At 38.4% G+C, this 27660-nt stretch overlaps 1 protein-coding gene across 1 annotated transcript in view; it reads right to left on the reverse strand.

Moving 5' to 3' along the window:
* The window catches only part of SPAG17 (sperm associated antigen 17), a 108414-nt gene extending 85153 nt beyond the window's left edge, over positions 1-23261 (reverse strand). Inside the window, exons 1-3 of the mRNA XM_084501145.1 lie at positions 23044-23261; positions 15497-15637; positions 15103-15166 (exon numbers count right to left, since the gene is read on the reverse strand). Coding sequence (XP_084357271.1) covers positions 15103-15166; positions 15497-15637; positions 23044-23148 — 310 coding nt within the window. The 5' untranslated portion in view covers positions 23149-23261. The remainder of the gene's footprint in view (positions 1-15102; positions 15167-15496; positions 15638-23043) is intronic.
* Between the last annotated feature and the right edge of the window lie 4399 nt (positions 23262-27660).

Consider the following 27660-nt stretch of genomic DNA (forward strand, 5'->3'; position numbering starts at 1 on the left):
CCAACAAAGAAGAGTCACCCAGAGCTAGCTACAGAAAATCTGAGCTCTGAAAGAGATTTTGGTAGAAATATCATAGTTATTTCCCTTAGAGAAAAAAAAACAAAACACTCATATCACTTTTTTGCAGAAATGGTGTTAACAGCCTATGGAAAGAGATGCTTCCCAAATGCCTAATCTAGATGAGATGCACATTTCTTGACGCACAATAGAGGGGAAATGGAGAGATTCTGGAAGGATTTCTGAAAAGTATATATAGTAACCCAGAGCTTGGTGGCAGTTGCTGATTTATTATTCATGGAAGAAGGAAGGAATGCTTAGATTCTTACAACCCATTCCTCCTGAGAAATTCAAAGTGCTTTACCAGTTAAATGCAATGCATTGTGATTATTCCTACTTTGTAGATAGAGAATACAGAAATTAAGGGACTTGTCCCAGGTCTATAGTAAACTGGACAACTCAGTGAGTGGAGAAGGACATTTATTTTTTATTTATTTTTTTTAATGTGAGGTGTCAGAGAAGTATAAACCAAACCCTGTGTAGCAGGAATACATTCTAATACTGGGGAGAGAGTTCAGACAAAAATAAAATGAGCACCCTACATTTGGCAATACCATGAAAACAGTTTTTCACACAGCAATGTAAAGTCTGCTTCATGCATAAGCAAATAATGATAATAAAAAAATCCTTCATCACTGCTTGTTTAAAGATAGAACATAGATCAATTCATGCAGAGCAGATAAAAGAATTTATTACACTCATGCAAGTTTTCTTCATTTGTGGCCCTGTGAATTATGCAGGCACCTGGCATAAACAGCTAAAAATCCACAGAGCCTCAATAATAATAAAAAAAAAAAAGCTGAAGACAAAGACTTGGTAGGAGTACAGAAGGAATTTTTTGGGATACTACGAGGTGGATTCATTTCAGATTGGCTATACTTTATCCTGCCAATGATGACCTTTTCCTTATGTGAGAAACCATGGAAACTTGGACAGACAAACTCAGTTAGGTAGGGCCTCTTTTCCTTTAAAGGAATAGGAAACTTAGCATTCCTCACACAGCAGGGGTCACATTTGTGAAGTGCAGAAAGGCTGCAGTGATGCAGTATTTGATCTCATATGGTGGCAGTATGAACCATGCAGAGCCTTAGCTGCCTGGTGCAAAGGGCATGTATTTCAAGCCATTCAAAAACTGCATGAGTGCTTGTAGGTGATACTATACCACTGGCATATGCTGATGTCATTTAGATTGGAGACAGGTTTTAAAAGTTTAGAAAACCTTTAAAGCCACTCTTCATAGTATCTTTCTTTGAAATGCCTCCTTTTCTTTATACAGAACCATTCTGTGGCTGCTAAATAATAATGAGAAAAGCATTTGAAGTGATAAATTGAATTACCAACTTTCACAATATTATCATTAATTGGAAGTGGCTAGCATCACTTGCTATGAACAGTGGTCAGCCCTAGTTATTCTGTATCCATGATAAGCTTTGTAAAACTCCATCTTCCCTCCTGTACTTGAAACTGTATAAATTCAAGATGCACATACATAATGGTTCCTAGAAGAACTCCTTAGTAAGACATATTCCTTCATAGCTAACATAGATCAAGTCAGTTTGAAACAGGTAAGCTATCAGTAACAGAAGAGCCATCAGTCAAGAGGTTATATGGACTACTTACCAATGAAGTTAATACTTACTTTTCAAATATAATTTGTTAAGCAAGCTAATAAAAGCCAAATCTTAAACCAATCTGCCATCAGTGTTGTGAATCCCTCACAAGAAGCTTTCAAGACAGACTATGGAATGAAAGCTGCATGTCATACTGAAAAATTACTTCTGGCCAAAGAAGACTTCTGTATGCATAGTGTTAAATATTTTTGAATCTGGTGATGCCATTTCATTGACTAGAGCATATATCATTTCAAAAGAATACCAGGAAGGCCCTGAGCGGACTGAAACAACTTCTTTCAGATCACACCTGCAGTTTGTTGAAAGGTAATTTAGTTTGTATTGTCTGACCATTCCCCTCATTTCACTTGTGCCTCTCAGAACCTCTTCCCAAATATGATGTCAAAAGATCACTTGTATAATCATCATCCTCCACTGCTGAATTAAGCTCTCGCAATTCAAACCGAGCTAAATCAGTAAATCAACTGCATATCTGAAAAGAGCTTCATACAGAGCTTATGTATCCACAAGGTAGACTGCAAAACTTAAGCCAAAGCAGAATATCATCTTCATTAATCAATAAAGACTCTACCAACATGTATTTCAGAAAATTTAAAAAAATTATAAAAGTAGATTTGATGTTTCCCTTCTTCCCCTCAGTGTCCATATCTTTCTTATGCTGTGGACCCCAGAGCTGAAGGCAGTGCTCCAGGTGGAGTCTCACAAGAGCAGAGCAGAGGGGGAGAATCACCTCCCTCGACCTGCTGGCCATGCTTCTTTTGATGAAGCCCAGGATATGGTTGGTTTCCTGGGCTGCAAGTGCACATTGCTGGCTCTTGTTGAGCTTTTCACCCACCAGTAAGTATCCCCGAGTCCTTCTTTGCAGGACCTTCTTAAATGGTTTAATCTCAGCAATGCAGAAGGAGAACTTCCTAAGACATTTATGTATAAAGTATGCATCTTACTGTTAGAAGTACTCAAATAATGTTTTAAGGGAAACATAAATAGTTGAATAACTCATTTAAGTAAAAAAGAGAAAACATATTACATATAAATTATGATGATTTTTAACCTTGGCTTTATTAAGTATCTCATACAACAGCTCTAACCATCTGTGGCATATACCTCCTATGCCTTCCTGACCTGCTACCAAACCCACCTTCTTTAAGGGAAAATATGAAACGAATGTCCAGTTATTCAAAAGAACAGTCATTAGTGTTGCTATCTCAGGAAACAGGAATATCATGCAAAGGTAAGATTCTCTCATGTGGCTCTTTAGATACCTGTTCGTTTTTAACACCCTAACTGGGGAGACAAAATTGAAATGGTGATTCAAGTGGTTCCTGAAGAACTTCTAAAGACCCCAGAGCTTTAAAATGAGAAGATACGCCAGTCTGCTGTGATCTGTTCCCAGAAGAAAAGATATATTGCTATGATGAAATCTTGAAACATTTACATTTCAGTAGTATAAATGTGCCCAGCTTGTCTTTTCATTGTGGAGCAGAATATTTTGTGCTTCTGAGAAGTAAATTCTTTCCAGTAATCCCAGCCAATTGGATTTGCACAATGAACATTACTGAGCTAAAGTCATGCTTCTCTGATATTACATCTGGCTACAGAGAGAAACCAGTAAGAGGTGGAACAAAAAGATTTAAGAAGTGAAGCTGTCTCATCAACGCTTGTGCTGGCAGAACCTGCCCAGCTACACATTGCCAGAATTTTGTTACGAACCCTCAGAACCTGTGGGACAGGAGGGCCCAATGACCTCATGGGCTTGGCACCGCTCCTCGGCAGGACCTTTCCACTTACGCCCATGTTTGCATCAGACAGGCCTTGGGCATGTTTTTTTCCTTTGGTGATAAAGGATTCTGTAGTTAATTATTCTACTTGAGAAACATGTCCTACACTCCACAGCCCATAATTAACCACTTATAATCACCTGAAACTTTGAAGGCAACAAAACAGATATCAGTATTTTCTTTTCCAGAGGGTTCCTCTACCAGTTTAAGAATGACATTGTTACAGACATACTTGCTTAACATAGAGATTGCAACAAAACTTGCATGGAAAACAAAAAAAAAATACACCAAGTTGCACATATGCAGGAAATCTTGTAATGCAGAAAGCAAAAACAAGGTGTCACCATCGTTCTAAGCGAGTTTAAAGTCTAAGATTTAAATAGATGAATTTCAAATTGGATCAAGTTTCTTTCCTAGACCATAAATTGTCAGCAATTTGGGGTTTTATAAACAGCCTCAGGCCGGATAATTACAATTAACAGTAATAAAATAATAATACAGGCAGAAGGTGTTGCCTGAAGAATACTAGAGCTAGGATTATGAAGAGTCATTATTCTGAAATGGAAATAAAATATGTTCAATTGTCTCATCTAAACAATAGAGGCAGATTTCTCAGTTTCTATGAAACACAAAATTAGAAGACACATTTTTTTTCTGCAGGAGCTCAAGATTTTTTACCCGAGTTGTAGCATTTATAAATCCTGGAACTTCCTAATGTGACATAGTGTCCTTAGATGGGCCCCTGGAAAGGGATGCAGAACTACAGAAGCTTTAGAAATTGATTATAAGCAACGAGAATTTCTAGGAGCAACCAGTTTATAGCAACAGCAGTACAGTCTCAAGGAACAAACAAATCCCAAGCCGAAGGCACGTAATTTGATAACATAATGTAGTACACACGCAGCTCTTGAGAAAATAGTTGACAATGACATCCTGCTCCCCTGGGTATTAGCACTAGTGAGGCAACTGTCTGCCAAAGCAATGTAGCGAGCTCTGAGAAGTCCACCAGTGAAAGGCATTACGAAGTATCCAGCTCTTAAGGTAGGCACAAGAGGTAGAAGGAAGCTTGTGTAGCTGAAAGCACTAGTTCTAGTAAAATTTTCAAGGTATCTGTGGTCATTTAACAACTGACGGGCAGCTAAGTTCCACTCTTCTGCCCTCTCACTCTCCCTTCTCAGAAGTATGTGGGGAGATGATACGGTGAAGAAAGGAAAACTCAGCAGTTTAATTAAAGGAAAATAAAAAGTAAGCAAAGGCTGTGCAGAAGCAAACAGAGAAAATAATTACTATCTACGTCCCATCAGGAAGCAATGCTCAGCCTCGTCTTGGGAAGCAGGGCTTCAACAAATTCACATAGTAGTTGCTCAGGAAGACAGATGCTTTCATAATGAGAGACCCTCCCCCTCCTTTCACTTCCCCAGTTTTTATTGCTGAGTGTGACGGTGTATGGTATGGGATATCCGTTTGGTTAGTTTAGGTCAGCTACCCTGGCTGTGTCCCCTCCCCACCTCTCTCTTCTGCCTTCTGGCCTGTAAGGGGGTGAGAGCTGGAGAGACAGCCCTGACACAGTGCCAGCACTGCTCAGCAATACACAAAACATTGGTGTGATAGCAATACTGTTCTAGCTACAAGTGCAGATCAAAGCACTATATGGGTTGCCCTGTGGAAAGTTACTACCAACCCAGCCAGAGGCAGTAGAGTATCAAAAATCCTGGAATATTTTAAAATTATCTAGGAGGGATATGGATAACCCCAAAATTTGAAGTTCATCTGGAGATGCCAAAGATTTGTGTCTTGGGGTAGGATAGTCTCTGTTTGGAATAGCTCAGCACAGCCATAAACTGTCCCTATTCAGTTGTCAGCAGAGCAAACTGAATGGTTTGTACAGGTCTCCTGTGAGATAAAGAGAGGGAAATCTAACCTCAGCTGATATGCAGACATTGGTCAACTTCCATAAGAATCATTCATATTGATATTCACAAGTTGAGACCAATCTGATTTATGAACCTTGCAAAACAGGTGTTTTTCTTTCCCCCTTAACGTCCTTTTAAGTAAACTGACCTAGATTCTTGGACGCAGGAGGAAGAGTAGTTAAACTCTCCTAAGAAGACAAAACAATAAACAGCTCTAAGGTAAATATACTTCATGCAGTAGGCTCATTTACAAAACAAGTTATGTTCCATACAATTATTTACCTGGTAGGTGTTTGGTACTACAGACATGAAAAGCAAGGAATAGATGGTGCCCACAGCAGGATTTAAATGTTCCCTACCCTTCCCTGGAGCCAGTACTCTCTAAAAGGCATTCTCATTTAATGACAGTCATTAGCCATTTTGTGAGCATCTGCATACCCATAGAGAGTGAAGGCCAAGCGCTCCTGGAATAAAATTCTCTTAACTGAGTTCCACACAATTGCACTTGACAAAGGCTGACTAGAGAACGGTTCCATTCTATTACAACATTTAAGACTGCAGTGTTTGTTTTGCTCTGTACTGGAACTGGAAAAAATATGAAATCTTTCTATCCTTTTGACCATTCAGCAAGGCTGCCAAAGTTCTTTTTTACTGTCAAACCCACTCAAGAAAACAATGACACCTGACAAGTTTTGGCCCTTGAACTGTTCCACTTTACAACCACTTTTCCAATTAATTTTTGTTCTAGAGTGGAAAGAAAACAAAATTTTGCTAACTTTTACTACAAAATAAAATTCTATTGACACATCGTTTGACTGGAAAGACTGCATCTTAGAATGACTATCTCTACTTTTGAGAGAGCCTACTCTTGATCCCGACCATTCTGACGGTGCTTTGTAAAAATCTATATGCTTCCACAAAAACTATTCACATTTAATTATATGTTTCCACAAGAAATCAAAAGGCTTCCATAAAAATACTCTTAACTAGCATTATTTCTGAAACTTGTTTCTTCAGTGACACATATTCTGGCTACTAACCACTCTTTGATCTCCTCCAGATGCCACTGCACAACTCATAACAGCTTGTACCTTCTTGGGTAAAAATATTCCTAGCCACAAGCACTACGTCTGCAGCATTAAGAATTTTGTTTCTACATCAGATTATTAACCTCATGTAAAATCCTAGTGAAAAACATTGCGTATATAAATCTTATGCAGCAAGAATGAAGCACGAGAAATATATACCATTATAAAGTTGTTCTAGGTCATTAGATTGTGAAAATACTTATGGTAATAGAGTAGAAGAAACTGTACAGCTAAAATGGAGATGTGGAATCATGAATGCAATTAGAGACAGGAAGCTAATGGGTGACATGAGAGTTTTTATGGGAGGGATCACTACAGAGGATTATAAGAATCCTTACAAGAGCAGGGGCCAATGGGCCAGATATGTTGATTTTCATTTCTGTTCTTTCAAAAGCAAGATCTGTGTGAGATTTAATGCTACTTCATTCAGGACAGCATTGTAAGAGAGATTCATATCACTTTTTTTTTTGCTGAAGATATAGTATCATTAGCTATATAACTTCAAAAAACAACTAACAAGCACAAAACAACACGATAAAACCAAACCTTTTGCTACAAATTTACTGTAATATCCTTAAGGCAACATAAACGCATACCCTTGTCCTTTTTTTTTTTTTTTTCCATGAAAGTACTGTTAGAGACAGATCGCAGAATCCAAAAAAAAAAAAAAAAAAAAAGGACACAAGTAGAAATATAACAGAAAGGCATGAATTACTTAGGACCAACTGAAGAGAGGACATAAAAATATTCAGAATTCCTTAATGAAATTCATGCCATTGAGGTGAGGACTGATTAGAATAACATAGGTTTGAATACTTACATGCCTGCACAAACACACATGTGTATGTGTATGTATAAACTTTCATACTACATTAATAACACCTATACCCAAGAACTACATACTGAGTTCCAATATAAAGTGGACCTTCTCTTTACATTGTGATACCACCAAAAAAACACTTCAAATAGTCTTACCAGCAACAACCTTTACTTCACAAATCTACATTCTACATAATTCCAGAAAACAAGCAAACAAACAATTCACAGAAATGCTTGAAGTAAGACTGCTTTAAATTCCTTGTTTTCTGCCAGAATTCATTCAGTTTACTTCAGCTTGTTCATTGCTATGTTTCACTGCCCACCATGAAGTCTTAATATCTTAGGTAATGTATTTTGTGTTGGAAGTGACAGGAGAAGAATACGTTTCACTTACACCTAGAAAACCCAAGGATCCTTCTGACCCTGCTACAGCTTATTATTAATGCAAAAAGTGCTGTGAACATTACACAATTTCCCAATGACTCTGAGAGCACAAACTGAGGAAGAAAAAAAAAAAAGTAAATGAAGAAAAAAAAAAAAGCACCCTATAAATAATTTTAAAACAATGCAAGATTCTGTTTCTAATCCATAACCTTTTAGTCCTCAAAAATGAGCTGTACAAAACATGAACTAATTAAGATTTACGTGCAAACAGTCAACTGAACTGCGTTTTGATGGCAAAGTGTACATACTATGCTTAGCAGTAGAAGGATTTAATTTGGACTGTCTCTTTGGTTTGCTTTTTGAAATTGAACAACTAGGTTGATATTTCTATATCCCTGTCAGTATGGGTTGGCTGTTCTGGATCTTCAATCAGACAATAAAACTGGCACTTTTTCTGCTTTTGCCAGTCCTGAAGTTTGAAGTATCTGAGTTGATACTTCTTCCCTGCAAACAAAGAAGGTAGAATAGAAATGAGGTTTTGAATGATAATCAATTGCTGTGCATATCTAGAAGCAAGCCAACAGGAGAATGAAATAATTTCCGTGTTCAGCCAAATATGACAATCTGTAGTCAACATTCTATACTTTCTTCTATTTAAATCTTAACAGTTCCTGCATGTGACATGCGAGCTAATGATTATGATGGAGAAAAATGATTTTCTGGGTTGCAGAATCAGAGACAATTCAGTGTAATCAGATGGGTAACAAGATCTTGGACAGCCTGATTTAGAAGTCCTCGCTATTTCACATTTAAGGAAGAAAGGAGTTAGTCATGAAAGATACACAGAGAGACAGAAGAAGTCAGAGGAAAAAACTGGGCAATTTCTTTATGGGGAACATGAAAAGGGGGCATGGTTATAGAGATATAAGGGTGAGCTAGCTGTGAATAGCAGAAAAGATACAACCAAGAGACTCTCCACATAACTGAACTGCTTCTAGCCATAATTAAGTCTTCTTTATGAAAACTGTGGAATATAATTTAATGATCATGCTCATAAAAAAAAATGGCTTGCATGATATGGTTGTGGCTTATCCTAGTCTTAAGAAAATGAACAGTGCTGAACAAAGATGAATCTTGTTGAGAATTTTACAATGAAAAGAATGAAAGGAACATTTCATAAGTGGTAGGCAGACAGTGGAGTTTTATACAATCTTCCCACACTCAAAATGTGAGAAATTACTCTAAGATCAGAGTCTACTCTAGGTCTATAAAGTTGGTATGCAGAACGTGCATTTCAACTTTAAAATATTTTGCAAGATACCTCACAAATTACAGGCAACTTCAGAAAAATTAGAAAGATACTGTAACAGAAAAGTTTTGAGTATTTCACTGGACCAAATGGAAAGATGCAAAGCAGAGGATTCTTAAGTGAACATCTGCCAAAGCACACACTACAACAATCAACTTTGGTTCCATGAAACTTGGACCACCTTCCAAAATGGTTATTATCAATTTAATTTTGTTCTTTTTGAAGAAAAGATCTTTTCACAAACAGAATAGCTTTCCCTGGTAAGGCTGCAATCCTAGTTGAAACATATTAACAATGATATAGTGAAAAACAGAATTCCCTATGTATTATTTGACTATTGGTTTAGAAATAAGCATTCTTCAGTTAAGAAAGCAGTGACAGAGACTGAAACTCATTAACTGACAGGCCTAAAAATGCAGAGATAAACAAAGAAGCACCATCAAACAGGTGAGTTTCTTATTGGGTCTGAAACAGAAAAGATGTTTAAACTTCTCTATTAAAAAACTAAGTGATTTGGGAGAAGACACAAAATCTTCAATTACTCCATTTCCAGAAGACACAATAGCCATAGCAGTTATAAAGAATGTAGCATAAAACTCATTCATACAAAGCAATTTGGCTAACTTAGTCAGCATAGTGTGAGAAAGCAATATGATTTATTTTGTTAAATTACAAGATATGTATCTTAGAACAAAGTAAACAGACCAAATTTAAAGGATGGAGAACCTGAGAAGTGGTAACTTTGGGAAGGACTTACTGGTCAACTGTGAACAACTCAGTCGAAAATTCACTCTCAAAAGTGAATTCACACTCAAAGCAAGGCATTAGCCAAGGTAACTTAGTCAATCTTCAGACTTGCATACAATGAGCCATCAAATAGAGTATGTGCATTACATTACATTTGTATTTGATGCATATTCAACAAAACCACTAAGTTCCTTCTGGTGTCCACAATTAAATAGTGAATTGTAAATGTTTCTTAAAGAAGACTCACAGAATTGAAAAATATGAAGAAGTCTATTACACATTGCTAAAGAAAGAGAAAAAAATTAGGAGCAATCTGAACACAATCTCAAAGTTTTTACACTGAGAAGATTAATTGCAAGATTTTCTTTGATCTAGTAAATATGGCCATATATTGAAACATGCATTTACACTGAAACTATAGGTAAATCTTATCAGGAAAGGTCCTTGCTGTAAAGAAATTAAGCTGTAACATATTCTCAGTCATTTGTTATCATTTAGAAAAAAACATCCGATCATGATTTTAGAAGTTTCAAGGCTGATTATTTTTTAGAAAAAACACCACTGTGACCTGTGGCACAGGTCACGATAATCTCTTCTACCAATCATATCTATCAATTTACTAATTTCACACAACATAAAACAAATTGATGATAGCTGCATTAATAAGAAATCCAACTCGGCCTACAGTGTTGACTTTTTTTTTCTTGTCAGTAGCCTTTCTTACTGAAAAAGAAGTTATTAACTTCTGAACGTAGCTATTGAGAATTAAACTTAGTTATTAAGAATTGAAACAACTTATTTAACCATCTTCTCCTACCACCTCCTGCAACTAACAGGATTTGTTGCTATCACAGACTTTACTTCACTTGTTTAATGGACTCTTCCCACAGGTTTTGCCCATCTTTTCTACTTCAAACATGCTTGCAGAAAAGTTTTTAAAATCCACTTTTCCATAGCATACTAAACAGAGTCTAGCAGAAGATGAAGTTACTCTTGGCTTAAGTTGTTGTTGATGTTGTTTAAATTTTATTAGTTCTACCATGCCTGAGAGATTTTCTGTCTTGCATTCACCTATACCTTTCCTCAAGGAATAACAAGTCTAGCGAGGACTTCTGGAGTGCAGTGAACACTGTTCATGCTGTGTCCATCGCCAAAATGCAGCAGACATCAGTCGAGTTTGCTGTCTACCCAGTGATTAACAGCTGAGAAACTTTTATTTACAGCTGATTTAATCTGTTCCAGTGGCACGGAATTCTAGCATGCAAATGCAAGCACATTCTTTCCCAATTGCAAGATCCTGCATCTGGGCCAGGCCAATCCCAAATACAGGCTGGGCAGAGAATGAACTGAGAGCAGCCCTGAGGAGAAGGACCTGGGGGTGTAGGTTGGTGAGAAGCTCAACATGAGCTAGCAATGTGCACCTGCAGTCCAGAAAGCAAACTTTATCCTGGGCTGCATCAAAAGAAGTGTGGCCAGCAGGTTGAGGGAGGTAATTCTCCCCCTCTTTCTGTTCTAGTGAGACCCAACTTGGAGTACTGCCTTCAGCTCTGGGACCCCCAGCATAAGAAGGACATGAAGGTATTAGAACAGGTCCAGAGGAGGGCCACAAAGATCATCAAGGGGCTGGAGCACCTCTCTTCTGAAGACAGGCTGAGAGAGATGGAGATGTTCAGCCGGGAGAAGAGAAGGCTCTGGGGAGACATTATAGCAGCCTTCCACTACCTAAAGGGGGCCTACAGGAAATCTGGGGAGGGACTCTTTGTCAGGGAGTGTAATGATGGGACAAGGAGTCATGGCTTTAAACTAAAAGAGGGTAGGTTTAGATTAGATATAAGGAAGAAATTCTTTCTTATGAGGGTGGTGAAGCATTGGAACAGGTTTCCCAGAGAAGTTGTGGATGCCCCATCCCTGGAACTGTTTAAGGCCATATTAGATGGGCCTTTGAGCAACCTGGTCTGGTGGGAGGTGTCCCTGCCCATGTCAGCGGGTTTGGAACTAGATGATCTCTAAGGTCCCTTACAAACCAAACCATTCTATGATTCTACAAATGGGTCAGGATTTGTGTTTGTCCCCTGATTTGATAGTATTTCTCAGTTTGACAACTAACAATTCTCCTGCAAGAAAGCAGAATTAATATATTATTTTTTTCACATGTAGCGTAATAAAGATTAATATTTTTAATTGCAATCAACCTTTTTGGTTACGCAGGATTCACAGTCTGGCTTGTCCTGGAGATGAGTTGGAGCAGTGTACAAAAGGATGCTGTTGTTACAAGACTTCGATTTTGCTGGCTTCATAAGCACAGGCACACATTCTAAAGATTGCATTCTGAGATTCACATCCAAAAAAAACTGCTCTGGTCTCTACCCCTTGTGCCTATTTCATCTTTCCATGACCCTTTGTCTCAAGCATCTCAGCTTGCCTGAGAGAACCACAAAATTGTTCCACGTCTCTCTCCCTTCCATGCCCCTCTCCCTCATGGCCACATCCATTACTTGATTGTTTATTTGCAGCAAACCTGGCTATCTACTTCCAGTCTTCTCACATGAAGGGGAAGCATGAGGTTCCATCTTGTTTCACAGTCTTTTCTCACCATGGTACTGCTCCACAGCTCAGCTTATTCCCTTCCGAGTATGTGACAAGAATCCTTCTCAAAATTTCCTGAGTAACGTCAAAGCAACTTTCCTAACCCAGTATCAATGAGTTCAACAAAACTGGAAAAGAAACTGCTGCAAGGAAAAAAAATCTTTCCATCTACACAGCCCCTGAACTTGATCTCAACAGAATTTTCCACAAAAACAAAACAAAACAAAACATTTTGATGAATAAACTAGTGTGGAAAATTTAGGCTTGAATAAATTTTCGAAGTTCAAACTATGGTAACTGACAAACTGTTTCATATTTAGTAGTAGTGAAGCACCTTAATTACACATAACATGAGCAACTCTAATAGAAAATGGACACAAAAAACAGGTACATAAACAATAGAATATATGTGTATATATGTATATAAATATACATACACATGTATATATATTAAAACAAGGTATATGTATATATATATAAAATAATAATATAATATGCATATATTCTCTTTTGCCCAGAGAAGTTGTGGATGCCCCATGCCTGGAGGTGTTCAAGGACAGGTTGGATGGGGCCTTGGGCAACCTGGTCTAGTGGGTGGCATCCCTGCCTGTGGCAGGGGGGTTGGAACTAGGTGATCTTTAAAGTCCCTTCCAATCCAAGCCATTCTATGATTCTGTGATATATAATACACATAATTTATTCAAACATACTGCAGCCTTAGGTCTTGTCTGTTAGAAAAACTGTACATGATAAATCAACCTGATTCACTATTAAATTTGTTGCTGTTTTTCAGGAAACTTAACATTTTCCTTTGCAAATACAAGAAAAAAAAATCATTTTCATGGCATCTTTATGAGAAACTTAACTTAACATGTTTTAATTAAGTGTTGGAATTAGCACAAAATTACAGATCAGGACTCCTACTCTTCATCAAGTCACTTAAGAGACAGAGAAACAGTTAGACACCAAGTTGTCCCAGATATGAAAATCTTTTAACTACATGTTCATAAACCCTGCCATTATCCTCTTCTATTTGTACAATAAGAGTGATGTGAAATTGACCACAGTAAGACGTTAAAAGCCCTGAATGAAAATAATTTAGAATAGACAAAAGGCATTACTTTAATATAATACATAACTAGCCTGCAATATATTTGTTAATGTTTCCTGACTTACAGTGGACAGCACAGACTGCTGCACTTAAATTTATTAAAATACCCCACGTTTGAGTAAATGCAACATGCAAGACCAATAGCATGGGTAATAATGTTACCATTAATACTGTTAATTACCACATTGCTATCCATGACATCAGTCCCAAATTCATACACATGTATACTTCATATGTTCAAAGATCATTATAGGTTCTATAATTAATATTTACTGTCTCACTAGAAACAAATATGCGCTTGTGGAAATCCCAGTGTGTCAAGTCCCAAAACAGAGAACTGTATGCAGAAAGGACAAAAATGTTCCTCTTGGAAGAACATTTCCCAGCTTTATGTTCTGTGCTAGCCTCGTGCTTGTTTATCCTTACTGCAGCGAAAGTTTTGAATGCACAAACTGCACGTGGACTTTAAATGAACACTCAGGAGCAAGTTTCTACCCAGAGAGGCAGAATCTTAATGCTTGTAGCAACATGATCAATCTTTTAATTTGCTACAGCCAGAACGGAAACTGAGTCCAAGCAAAAGGTCAGAACAGGCATTTTATATTCTCTGTTAAAGGAGAGGAGGAAAAAAAATGTCTTTGAGGAGTAAAGTAAGTAGCTAATGAGACACAGCACTGACAGCTGGAATTTAATAAGTATCCCCTTCACAAGGAAAATTGCTCTTAGTAATTAAATACAGGTATCACACAAAGCTTCTGCTTAGAACCAGACTTCAAAATCTTTCTGTCAGTAGGACTGAAGGGGTTTTACATCCCAGGTAATATAAGGGTGAGTTTGCCTGGGAGGCTAGTCCTAAATGAAGAGGGTTAATTGCGTAAAATTCACAGTCATGTCAGTGGTAAATAATTCCAAAGGGACTTGTTCAGATAGTAGTCTGGCAATACTGAAAAACAGACTGCAACTAAAAAGACCTGTTATAAAGTCCGCCAAAACCTGAGACATATTAAAAGTTTATTAGTCATTTCAGAACTAAAATGTTAACACAATCTTTTTAGAGGGATCCAAAATTCTTTATTTTCTAGGTCTGTAGGGCCATAAAACTTTACCTGAGAAAATTTTAAACAATCTTCTAATTAATCACAGAATTTTATAACCTCTCACAAGCTGTACGTAAAACATTAACAAGGTAGGGAGAAGGAAGTCCTATTTGTACTATGCATGATTCTCAGTCCAGCTGACATACCTCACTAGATGAACCACGTTAGAATTTAACATCAGTCTGAGATTATAATGGATACTAACACATGGAGATGGTATTTCATGTATGGGACTGCATGCCTGTAAATGAAGGAAGGTACAAGTCTCTAAACTACTGTGAACATCTAGGAGGGCAGAGTCTAATTATATTTCTGTAATTTGTAACAACGCCAACAAAATATGACCATGTAACATATTCTCAACTTAATACAACTCAGATCCATAGAAAGACATCTTGATTCTTACATAATTAGTAGTCCAATGGAACTGTGTTGGTATCAGGAGAAGAAAGAATTTTAAGTATCTACATGGGTCAGTGCTTTTACCAGGTAGAATTGCATTTACTCTGGTATACATAACATAATTACACAGCTGTAATTACTGCAGTGTAAAAGAGCTCTGACTCTGAAATACGTCTCAACCTACCTCATAGAACATAGGCACATCCTTAACCTTTTTTCCCTTCTGATTTCCAGATTCTGCGATCTGTAAGGAAATAAGGTATTATATTGTGAGTAGATTTTAAATTTAAACAAATTATTTTACTCGTTATTCTCTTTCACTAAACACTACAGTCACACTCTAAATTGGTAAGGAATCATCTTAAAGTACCCATGTATCTTAGGGAGAGAGCTTTGATGACCAGCATCTTGAAGAAAAGTCTGCAGAAAACCCCACTGTTTGCAAGGGGCAGACTAGCTTATGCACTAAGCTTTTCTTCTTCCATTTTCTCATGAATTAGTGTAATTATTAAACCTTCCTCAGAGAATTTAAATAGGGTTTAGTTTGTTATTAAAAGTTGATTTCTTGGAATACCTGTCTGAAGATATCTTCACGTGTCACCACGCTGAAGAGCTTCCGTTGTGGCACCTGCACAGCAAGAGACAAGGCAGTCGTGTGGATTTCATCCTCAATTTTGGTCCCAACCACAAAAGCGATGCTAGGCTTCCAGTTATCCTATTTACAAAATAAAATATTTAATGCATTAGAACACAAGCACACAAAATGCTTCTCTGCAGTTTTAAGGAGTAAGCCTGCCGAGATGATTACTCTCTTTAAGACATGTTCAACATTAAAATATGAATCACACTGAAATAAATGATACAATCCCAAAAAGCACGTACAGCTTTGTCCCAATTCCTTCTTCCATCAGGTGGCAGCATTATGCTGTGGAAAACACAAATGCCTAGAAACACTCCAAAAACCTCCGCACAGGCAAAGGCCACATTAGCATCACACAAAGATAAAATCACTTTAAAACGTTATTTGGAGATTTCACATTTTGGTAAACAAAAAAGAAATAGAGTTTTAAATGTATGTGTTTATACTGTTGTCATTCTTTGCTCTAGAAAAAATAAACAACTTTCAGCCCAGAACTATTTTCTATTTTCTAATTGTAGCATGGTTTGTACTATGTTTCAGGAGGTTATATTTACTCATGCTATCATTCTTACATGCTTTCAGTAAGTGTTCTGAAACATGAAAAAAATTGTATCAGTGGCAAGTTATATTTCATGACAATATCAACAAATAAAAAACACTAGCAGCTTGCAAACATCTGCAGGAAAATACACATGCATTTTTAAGAAGAAAAGTTTGTTTTCAGCATAAAAGAAACGCACAGCAAGAGAAGATTGTAGCAAGTTACTTATGGATATACATCCACAAAAGCTTTAAAATGATGTAATTTAAGCAACTGGTTAATCTTCTTCTCCACCTACTTCTTTTACTCTAACCTGCCAGAATCCCTCTAGGAAAATGAGCTGTTGTCTCCAGCACATCTACATCTCTCTCTAGTCTTCTTCATCAGCATCAGTGACACCTTAAGCACTTCTAGGGGTTGTGCTTTCCACTTTTCAGGATGCATCATTTTTATTTTTTTTATTAAGTTCAATGTTTGCATGTGTAAACTGCAAGGATGTCAATAAAACTTAACAAAGGTCAACATGGAAAGAGAATCAGTAAGACCCAGGTGGTCCCAGGGCATTGTCACACACTAACCAGGACCAGCTTAAGCAGACTCACATGCCAATCAGTACACATCATGGCAGGGAAAGATTTTAAAGGCAAATTTAAGAAAGGTTGGTAGCTTTAGGACTTTGATGGAAATAATTTCATATGCATATATCATGTACAGTGTATATGCGCATGCTTGCCGAAAAGAGGAATACAGCTTGAGTTTATGGTAAAGTGAGGGAAAGGACCCTTCAAAAAAAAGTTAGATGGAAGTGTTGAGAGGAGATATTTATCTTTTTCCTGTTGTAAAACACCCTTCCTCATTTGTTCTTTTTCATATCTGGAAAAAAAGAAAATCCTACCCTAAATGTTTGCAATTTGACTAACTGATGACTTTAGATGGGAGAAAGTGACAGGTGACGTGATATAAGTTTCAAACTAGTAAATGCTTGCAATGTTTTATCATACTCTTCAAGTAACAAAACATAACATTGCTTAAACATGGCATAACATGATTATACAAAAGTGCCCCTCTTTTTAACCACATAGCTGCTGGTGGAAAGTATTCTGAAAGAGCTTGGTATTTCACCATCAAAACATGTGTACAGGAGCTGCAGTTAATCTGAATTCAAGTTAAAGTTGTCATCGTATAGCTGCCAAGAGTTTGACTCAAAACTTACTATTCTTTGAACAATGCATGTGGATGTCCGTACTTGTGTGCAAATGTACTAATTTTTAGGCTTTCGGAATTGCAAAACGTCGAGATCAAAAGGCCCCCATGTGGTGGCATCCTGGTGTTCCCATAGCTCATGAGAAAAGCTACATCCATATGCTGAGTGAATTAATGGAGCAAGTGGTATCACCAGAATGTCCTCTTCAGTGTGAGCCACCAGAAGAGAAGCATGGGGCCCTGCAAGTGTCACAGACACACAGTGACAGCACAGAAAGTGCACCATACTCAGGAATTAGGGTTTAGATTTGTGGTGAGGCATGGTACAGCAGCAACAGAGCCTGTTCCTACAACTTCCTCCAGTTCTTTCGATATGTGAAGAAATCTCCATCAGAGTCCTAAAACCTCTACCTTATGACTTCTTTAGTTCCTCCTTAGAACATGCTGGTGTCTCTGTGCCCACAAATTACACCTGCTTAGGACTGGTTAACATCCTGCAACAATGATGTCTGTGAAACCTGTCTTCTTCAGAGAACTGTCTCTTCTTGACCTCTCCATCCCTTTCTCACAATGGTTGCTAGCTCATTTCTCCTTCCATTTCCACTCCCTGCTCCTTGTCAGAGTGCCATAACTTCTCCGAATCCTTCACACATCCTTTACTTGCAACCCTAGCATCATCTTTTCCTCAGTTCTTTGTCCAGCTAGTTCCTAAGGTTCATCATCTGACCCCATTTCCACCTTTCTCAACCCTTATATTCCTTGTTAAATTCCTAGCACCTGTAATATCTTCCCAGGCACTTTCAGAGTTCTGTCTGAGTAATGAGACTTTCTCTTTTGCAACACTGCTGCATTCCCAGGGAAGGCACCAGAAGCAATGGAGTGAATTTTCCAGGTTTCCACTGTGGTGGCCACCTTCACAGCACCCCGTAACAACAAAGCAAAACATCAGGGTAAATCCTGCTTGTGAAAAATTGATTTTTCAAAACACTTAGGATCTATCCAACTAACGTTCTTGGGATTCAGCAAAAGATATGCCCTTGACACCAGCATGGCACCTCTTTTTCCTTCTGCTAATTCTCTGCTTCAAATAGACAACCTGCTAGAGCTTCTCCACACAACAGCTATGAGAGTACTTATAGCATTGGCCAAATGCTGGCTAATACCTAATCAACATCTAAAAGACAACTGGTAGTGAAAATCCACCTAACAATTCTGAAGAAGTATATGCAACACGATACAAGGTCTTTTGTGTAAAACTTTAAACAGCATTAAGCAATATTATCCTATCCCTCTATGAATCAAATATATATGCCTTTTATGCAAGAGGTACAATACCTGGAAATTGGAGCTAGATAAATGCCAGAAATAGCTACACACACTTTTGCAGGGAATAATGATCTAGAATTCCCAGTCCCTAACAGCATGTCATCCATTCCTTCACTGACTGTTTTTGAAGCTCATTTTTCAGAAAAGCTGAACATTCAGATCAGTAACTGGACTCAATGAGGACAGAGAACATGCAGCATTAGTATATAGTTTAAGGTGTTTAAGTGACTGCATTTTTTTTCTGACATTAAAATCTATTATTTTTGCAACATCGTCCTTATGTTATCAATAGTGTAACAGTATCCATAATGTACAAGGCACTGAAAGGATAGAGAAGAAACAGACCCTGCTTCTACAGCTCACCACCTAAAATCACAACATAAAAATGAGAAGGAAAAGTAGTAAAATGTATATGGTTACTTTAAAAACATTTTCTCCCTCAATATACAACTGTTCCTCTACTTAGTTTAATTCTTTCAAATGTTTTTGTAGAAGTGAGACCTAAGAAAGGATCTGAAGGGGGATAGATAAGTGACCCTAAGGCTACCTTAAATGAGGTTCCCAGCTTAAAGAACAGGACAGAGAAAACCATGCAAGTAACTAGAGGAAAAGCATGGAAACAGTCTGGGGAGGCTGCCACTGGGAGAGCAGCAGAAGCACTACCTACTCGGAGCCTCAAGCCTCAACTGTGCTCTTCTGTAACCTGATTTTTTTTTTTTTTCAAACAGTTAAAAATCAGTATACATATTATACATATCTTATTTGTCACGATACTATTGGAATAATAAAGGTATGTCAAAAAATCTCTAACTTCCATCCATGCCGAAGAAGAAAGAAGACACAGCTCACAGAATTTTCTTTCCTTTTTAAATCTGTCTTGTACTTTCTGCTTCATTTCCTAGACACAGAAGAGCAGCTGTTCTAGAGAAGACATTTTAACAAATCAGGTATATTGACTGCGTTTGCAGTACTAGTTTCTAGATCTCTTTTGCTAGGAAAAGCATCACACAGTCACCTCATCCCCATTTCCAGGAAATCTGAGTATCTGTCATTTTTCATTGTCACTTATTCTTCTGGTATTTTGTTTTTTTTTTTTTTTTTTCCAAGGGCCACAAGAAGTAGGCTCATTTCTTTACACCTTAGTTTCAAATATAAGTGTAATGGCTGAAGAGAAACATTTGAAAACTCAAACTCCAAACACTTCAGCATCAAAAGGCAAGAGTTCTTTAATCTCCCGATTTTTAAGTAAAGCCTTCAAAATAGTGAGATTTATTAAAGATTTATGAACACCTAGGAAAACATCCCCTCTAGCATTCTTTGCTTTCAACAATGAGGGAGCTTGTAAATCAGCAAGTCCAGCAGGCTTTACTGGAAAAGGTTGCTCATCAGCCATTTTGCAGCCCTCATGTAGTGACTGGGTAGAGCACCAGCATTAAGAGATCTCCAAGTCCACTTTCTTTACCTCTTGACTGACACATGACCACATTGCTCCTGGCTTCTGGTTTTAGGGGCCTGAACTTTTGCTGCACTATCCCTGCAGGTTACAGAGTATCACAATTCAACTGAAAATCTAATTCCTCTCCAAAGAGGAAGCAGTACGAATAGTCATCAAAGCAGAGTCATCCAGTTCAGAACATTTTAAATGGTTTTATACAAGGTTTGCTTTCAGTTCAAACTTCAAGCCCTAAAATGCACATAAAGTGGCAGAAACAGCACATATGGGAAAACAGAACAGAATGTGGCTTCCAGTTGCCATGCTTAATTACAGTTGCTAATAAGGACATATAATAGATAACAATTACTTCAATTGTCAGGGCTGTATTTGCCCAGAATTTCACTTAGCAAGTATATTTAGTGACTTAAAGCACACAAAGGTTCAAACTAAGCATTTTAGTTTAATTTTGTAATTTAATTTTGCAGTGAACCCAATCAAAATACCTTTATAAATATATGAAGAAAAACACATCTTGCAGCTGTATGTTCTTCTGCACAGCATGTTAGACACAAAAGGTGCATATAAACTATAATGTGAGGCTCTCCAAAATCCGTATTTCCTCTGTACATGTTTTTATGTTGTCTGTTTGCCAGTTTTCACAGTGTGTTTAAGTAAAAGCCATTATTTGGTTAGTAAATACCATTTAAATCATATTTTAGTTAGCATACCCTTCCATAAAATGTTAACACCACTGGTAAAATGACTCCTTTTCATAGATCAGACTAATAAAATATGGTAAGTCATAAACACACATTAAAATGGGAAATTTCATTGCTCAGCCTATCTGGTACAACATAAAACCAGTTCTAGTAAATTCCCTTTGACTCCACTAATAGGAAAAAATATTATCTAAACTGATAAAAGTAAAAGATTTTAAAATTCATTAAACATGATTTACCAGGAGAGAAATGTCTTTAATTGATAGGAGTTCCTGTCATCTCCCAAATAAATTCAGATTCATACGGTATATCACACACAATGTAAGAAATAATTTTGTACAGTGCGGCTGGTGACATGTATAATTAAAGTAGCTCAACACTCTGTGTTACAGGCTGCTTTCAGTTTATGTATTCAAGCTTAAATTATGTATGCTATATATTTACTGAGGAGGGCGGAGGAAGAAGATAATGTGGTTAGACTATTTGCATAATGAGGTTTGATTTGAAAGATCATTTTTATCCTTTAATAAAAAACCCTGTAAGATTAAGTACTTAAGAAATGCAGTTTTCTCCATGTTCAAGAGGAAGGAACAAAAATTTGGCAGCCTAGACATACTGTTGCAAAGGTGTGCTTTTACACAGCATGTTTATTTATATTAAGCATTCCCATGTTTGACCATACTTGATGAACCAGAGATCTGCAGGCATTTAACAGCTTTGCACCATGTATACCCCTAACCAAGACTATTGGAGCTGAACACGAATTTTCCTGCAGTAACAATTTTTAGCAGTTGCCCAGCATCACAGAAGCCTGAGCTCAAACTGACCCCGAGGCTCTGCCTGCTAGCAGCATGACAGAGAAAGTGGAATTAGTTTAACTGGAACATAAAACAGACGGACAATACCAGAATTAAGAAGCCAAAGAACCTTAATTAAGCCCCGCTGGGTATAGACATTATGATAATCTTTAATTAGGCGATCACAAACTTTTTTTCCTACAGTATTCTTGCCCCATTCAGTGAACATATTCAACATTTTCTTTCCATCTGCCTCAATGTGTGGTCCTGAATAATCCTAATTCTGGCATTTCCTATATTTCGAGCATTTATTTCTTACCTTTTAAAAAACTTCAATATAATGGTTTGCATTTAACAAATGTAATAAGTTACATACAGAAGCAGTGGAGTAAACAAAGCATTTTGTTCAGCGAGTTCACTGGACAATATCCACAGCCTTCATAAACACCACCATAAAAACAAAATATCACTAATTGGCACCTTGCTAGCAAGCCCAGGAAAAAGGCCAGGCACTGAGTAGGTGTTGGAGATCGGACCTGCACTCAGCCCCATGCTTCAGGGAGGTTCTCCTAGGGCAGGGGAGGGATTTGCTAGCAAGAAAGGGCTCGAGCGCTTTTGAATTGTACTGAAAAAGGATGTTTTGGGGGAAAAACGGGAAACAACAGCCTTAGCTGAGCAGCACTTACTTCAAGTTGTGATTTTGTCCGGCTAAACTTGTACGATATTGTGACTACCAAACAAAAAAATAAATGCAAGGGAGTACTTAAGAGACTTTTGGACATCTGTGGCATTTTTGGAAAGCTGATCAGTCAATTGAAAAACTGCCTCCTGAATATGGAAATCTTGATAATTACTAGAACTAGTGCAATAAAAACAAGCAAACAAACAAACAAAAAACAGAACAGGAAAAAATACCCTTGGTTTTCAAGTAAGGCACATCAGGGACCCAACAAACAAGGGAGCCATGGAAGTCATTTGTCTCACTTACAGAAGTGGTGCTAGGTAAACACATGCTAGATAAATATTATTGTTTGGGAAACTGCTACGCTATTTTGAAATCAAATTCTTTCTCCCGAGTCAGGATTTATTAGAGTTACATTGCTTACACAGAACCTGGAAACCCAAATACGCCTTCAGATCCTCACACGCTGTTAAAAAGAAGAAGGGGGAGAAAAAAAAAAAAAAAAAAAAAAAAAAGCTGCACACACCGAGGCAGGAAAATTACAGCCTCGCATTTTCAACGCTGGAGTTAATGCTGTGTCAGCACCTCCATCAAACCCCGTTGTTCAGCAGTTTATAAAAAAAGCTCGCTCCCAGCCCCAACTTGGCACCCACCCCGCCGAGGGGAGGGCAGCGGCTGCTCCCTGGGGGGGGGGGCACCGGGGTGGGGTGAGAGCCCCTCCAAACCACCCCCTCGCCCCGCCGGGGCTGCCCCGGGTCCCCCTCGGTGCCTCCTTCACCTCCTCCAGGGCGGCGGCCACCAGCGCTGCCTCCCAGCTCTTCGCCGCCGGCCCCGAGGAGGCGGCGGCGGCGGCAGCGGCGGCCTTGGGCCGCTTGGGGCCCATGGCGGTGCCGGCAGCGGGCTCAAGCCTCACGCGTCGCCCTGGCGACCGGCACCCGCCTGCCCTGCGGCCGGGCAGCGGCTCGGGGCCTCGGGGGTTGCCGTGTTGGGAACGGGGCTGTGGTGGGTTGGGGACACGGCAGCGGTGCTGGAGGCTGCAGGTGTGGGCGGCGAGGCAGCCCCCCAGCCCCACATCGCACCCCCGGCGCTGCCAGATGTGCCTGCGCCGGGAGCAGGAGGGGAGAGAGGGAGGCACGGTTGGGAGAAAGCAGGAGGGCTGCCAAGATAAAGAATTCATTACAGAGGAGTCATGTCGTGATCTCACACTGGAGACGAGTGAAATATTCTGTGTGATTTAACATTTGGTGAAAATACCCCAAACCACATGGTGCCCTTCCCCCACCCGGTTGTACCGACCAGCGCTGCTCGGAGCCTCCAAATCTTTTATTTTAACTTCGCAGGAGTCTTTCAGCCACGCTGTGCAGCCCGTTACTGCTTTAGTCTGAATTTTATTCTAGGAGGATACTGACCTCATGTATGTGCTTTATAAAAACACCTTTAATTACACGCTTTTAGTGGAGAAATAGGAATTCAGGTTTATAAGGAACATAAGATACAAGTCTTGTATCATCCTTCATTTGCAGAAGTGTATCTTGCCCGGGTTTGTAGACAATGATGTAGTTTATAACATGGGAAAGCTGCACAGTAGATTTGCCAACATCCATAAACATTTTCCCCCACCCCATTTCTTGGCTGATGTCCATTTTTCTCGTTTTGAAGTTTTCTTTTGTTGTCCAGGAAAGAAAAAAAAAAAAATCAGACTGCAATTGTTCACAGAAACAGGGATTGTGACATTTCCATCATACCCTTGTTCTTCATTAAGGTCTTGGATATGCAGACTGTGCCTGCTGAGGTGTATTGAGAGCGTATGGGGAAGGAGGATCAGGCTAGGAACAGCTGTTAATACAGCAGGACAGGACAGAGGTATGGGGCAGAAGGCACAGATAAAGTTGCCAAATGCATTTACTGTTAACTGTCCTGCTTTTTTATGGCTCAGTTTTCAGGGTTGGATGTGAGAATCAGGATGACCGACTGGTGGGTTCTGCACCCAGCTCCTGATGGTACGGCTGGAAATACGCACCACCATGATGTCAGTGAGAGATGAGGACTGCTTAAAAGCACTGCCTGCTGTGCCCACACCTGGATCTGTAAGCTCAGGGTTGTTGGAAGGCTAAAAGACAAAAAAGTCACAAACAGCTCAGAGAACATGAACAATAGCTGTGAGAATCATGAACTGGCCTGGTTTTATCTATTGTGTGTTTGCTTGGATGAATAAGGATTAGTTAAAGGAAATTGTTTTGTTTTGCTGCCTATCGTCTTACTAAACACATCTAACTAACTTGCTGTTTATTGTTGTTGGATGCTGTAGCAAATAGCGAGTCAAGCTGAAGCAGGACAGCTGATCACTGGGAGCTTAAAATGACCTCCACCACTCTCCCGAACAAAGGAGAGAAGGAAATTATATTTATTCCTTGTTACAAAGGGCCCCAGTGTATTGTTCTAAAATAGGTTCTCCACTAATGAAGTCAGCTAAAGATGTCTCCTGTTTGGCTGCTTGTCCCTGTCCATTCAGTTGTGCTGCCAAAGATGCTTGTAGGCCAAGCTATAAACCAGATCATTGAAACCCTCTTGGTTAAATCCTCCAACAGACAAAAACAACAAATCAAAAATATTGGGCAACTATGGCTTTTGTTCCCTCCAAGTCATGCAGACTGCAAAACGCCCAGTTGTCGCCAAGCCATCTGAAAACCTCCAGCTTCCTTCTGATAACTGAGATGAAGTTACTGAAATCTTAAATCTTGTATTAGCAAAACTGAATGTAATTCAACTATACTTATAAACCAAGAATGAAAGTAATATGCAAAATAAGGATCCAGAGTGACTTTATGTGGTTTAGTATACTTGCTAAAAAGGAATGCACAGATGTAAAAGTGCCATTTCTACATAGAGAAATTGGTTCTGCCATTAGAGCAAGAGTTAATGGGCAAATCTGTAATGACTTTTTGTATGACAGGAATATTGATGATGAAATTTTCAGTGGCAACCTTAAAATTTTCAAGTCACTTTTTCATTTTCTGTCTTATTAAAAAAACAAATATGAATACATGAACAAATGACAGTGGAGTAACCAAAGCTGTGACTTTAAAATAAACTTGCAATTCTAAATAATGCTGTGTGTAAATACAAGGCAACTTGCATTTTCCTGGGAGAGGAGTTAACTACTCCCTATATTCTCAATTTGTACAACAGGGTAAGAAAATGTGCAGGTTAATGCTGCAGTGTAGCTAGACACAGTAACATTCCTGTGCCCACGTATTTAATAATAATATAGAAGAGATCTTTCCTTCTAATAATATAGAAGAGAGGTAGGTATAGTACTTACGTCCTTCAGGAGGAAGAAACACTATTTGCCTTTTACTGTAGTGTGATTTAAAGAACATTTGCTCATACTTGCTCTCCAGTAAAGGGTGAAGAGAGAAAAGATACTACTGGTTGTAAAAATCATGTCTTCTCTACTTGATATTTCCTGAAAGACTACAATTGACCAAAGAACTAGTAGAGGTTTTGGATCTTAAATAATTAAAGCCTGACCAGCTGAGAGGGGAATTAATTTTAATCATGCATGTTTCTTTTTTTTTTTTTTTCTTTTTTTTTTTTTTCTTTTTTTATATATATGTATGTTTTTAAGTGATTATTTTAAATGCTTGACAAATATTTTGAAAAAATGATCTTCTCAGTAAGAACCATCAACTTCTCTCCTTCAGCTGACAAGTCAGCAAAGAGTGTTCTTTGCTCAGGTTGTTAAGAACACGCTTAATTACTTTATATTGCTTTCATAGGATTTAAATGTTTAAATGTTTCTTAAACAGCGAGGCTTCCTGAATTATAGCTTCAGAAAGCTGTTTCCGTTTTGGAAAACTTTCCAGAAGGCTGTCTAGAACAGCTAACATGGCCTTCAGCACTGCTAAGGAAAACAGTCCTTCATATTCCTTCATATTCCTTACATTTCTAAAAGAAGAAAGGTATTTTTTTTTTTCTTGAGAATACTTCGTGGTTTTTTTTTTTTTTTTTTTCCCTCGGAAACGAAGAGGGAGAAGACCATAAAACTCATGTCACTTTCCTTTTCAGTTTCATAGGGCTGTAGCACCCAGGCTGGGAACTGTTTTTCTTGAAGTCTGCAACCCCCCAGGACACAACCATCTCACAAGTTACACAGATTTGGCAGCCATTGCATGTGTTTCCCCAGCGTCCCTGAAATTCCACATATCAAGTTGGATGTAGGAGGTCTTTGCCTACAGTTGCTGCTCTGGCCACCAAATGCTTCCTTGCAATTTGTTTCTCAGTTTCTAAATTTGTTTATGCAGTTTGCATAAAGCTTCCCACATGAACTACATTGGCCTTGTGGATGTAGACCAAGTAACACGTTTTGGCGTCAGGACCTATAAAGCTTATTTCTACATCAGTGAATTATCAGTGCAGTTTAGTTAACAATGTGCCCTGAAAGGAACAAAAGTTGAGCATAAATATATTAGCACAGTCCCCTTCTGAGTGTGGCAAGGCAGGCTTATAATATCACTGGCAACAAAAGTCACTAATTTCTTAATGGATCTGTTCTAACCATGATGAAACAATAAAATAAACCCTGTAAAATAAACAACAAACAATAAAACCTTCCTCTGACTGTAACAGGCCTTCATAATACAATCATCTAGCATGTAGGAGGTGCTAGAAGATGCTGAACTGTAAGATCATGCAGGAGTGGTTAGAGAGAAAGGAGGCACTTAAATGTAGAAACAGTACAATTCAGCCCGGAGTCAAATCTACTGGCCAAGTGGCAAGGTCTCTGCTCTGAATCAAAGCCACTGCATGTGCTTATCAATAGACATAACCTGTAAATATGCTGCTTAAGCCTGTCCATCTAATAATGTGGCCAAAATCAAAGGAAGCTGTTTATGTTCTCCTCTCCCCCAGGCTCTAGCATTTGGTGTTGGTCGCCAGCCATTGTTTTTTCTTCACTCATATTTTCCGTCAAGCTGAGTTACAAATGTATGTAGCCTCTGTTGTTTATCAATAATATAACATGCAGAACAAATCAAACTTCCTTTATATATACAAATAAGCTTACATTTAAGAGCCTTCACCAACTTTGTTTTACTGAAAAGAAAAACCAAAAAAAAAAAAAACCACACCACCAACAAACCAAACCTTACAAGGCCCTGCATTTAATTTCAGAAAAGATGCTTTCATAGCCTAGTCTCTCCCACGTGTATGCATGTGCAAGGAGAATGCTTTTTCCTCTCTGTAGCCAATGATATAGGGATTCCTGGCAAAGCTCAAAATGAAATCCATTATCATCTGTCAGTAAAATGACTTCCAAATTCCAGCTGGATGCTGTGCAAGTCTCTTTAAAGAAAGACTCCCCCTGCATTTGGTATTGTAGTTCCACTGTCTCTCG

The sequence above is a fragment of the Aythya ferina genome (genome assembly GCF_964211825.1).
Source record: "Aythya ferina genome assembly, chromosome: 1".
In the NCBI taxonomy this organism is placed as follows: Eukaryota; Metazoa; Chordata; class Aves; order Anseriformes; family Anatidae; genus Aythya; species Aythya ferina.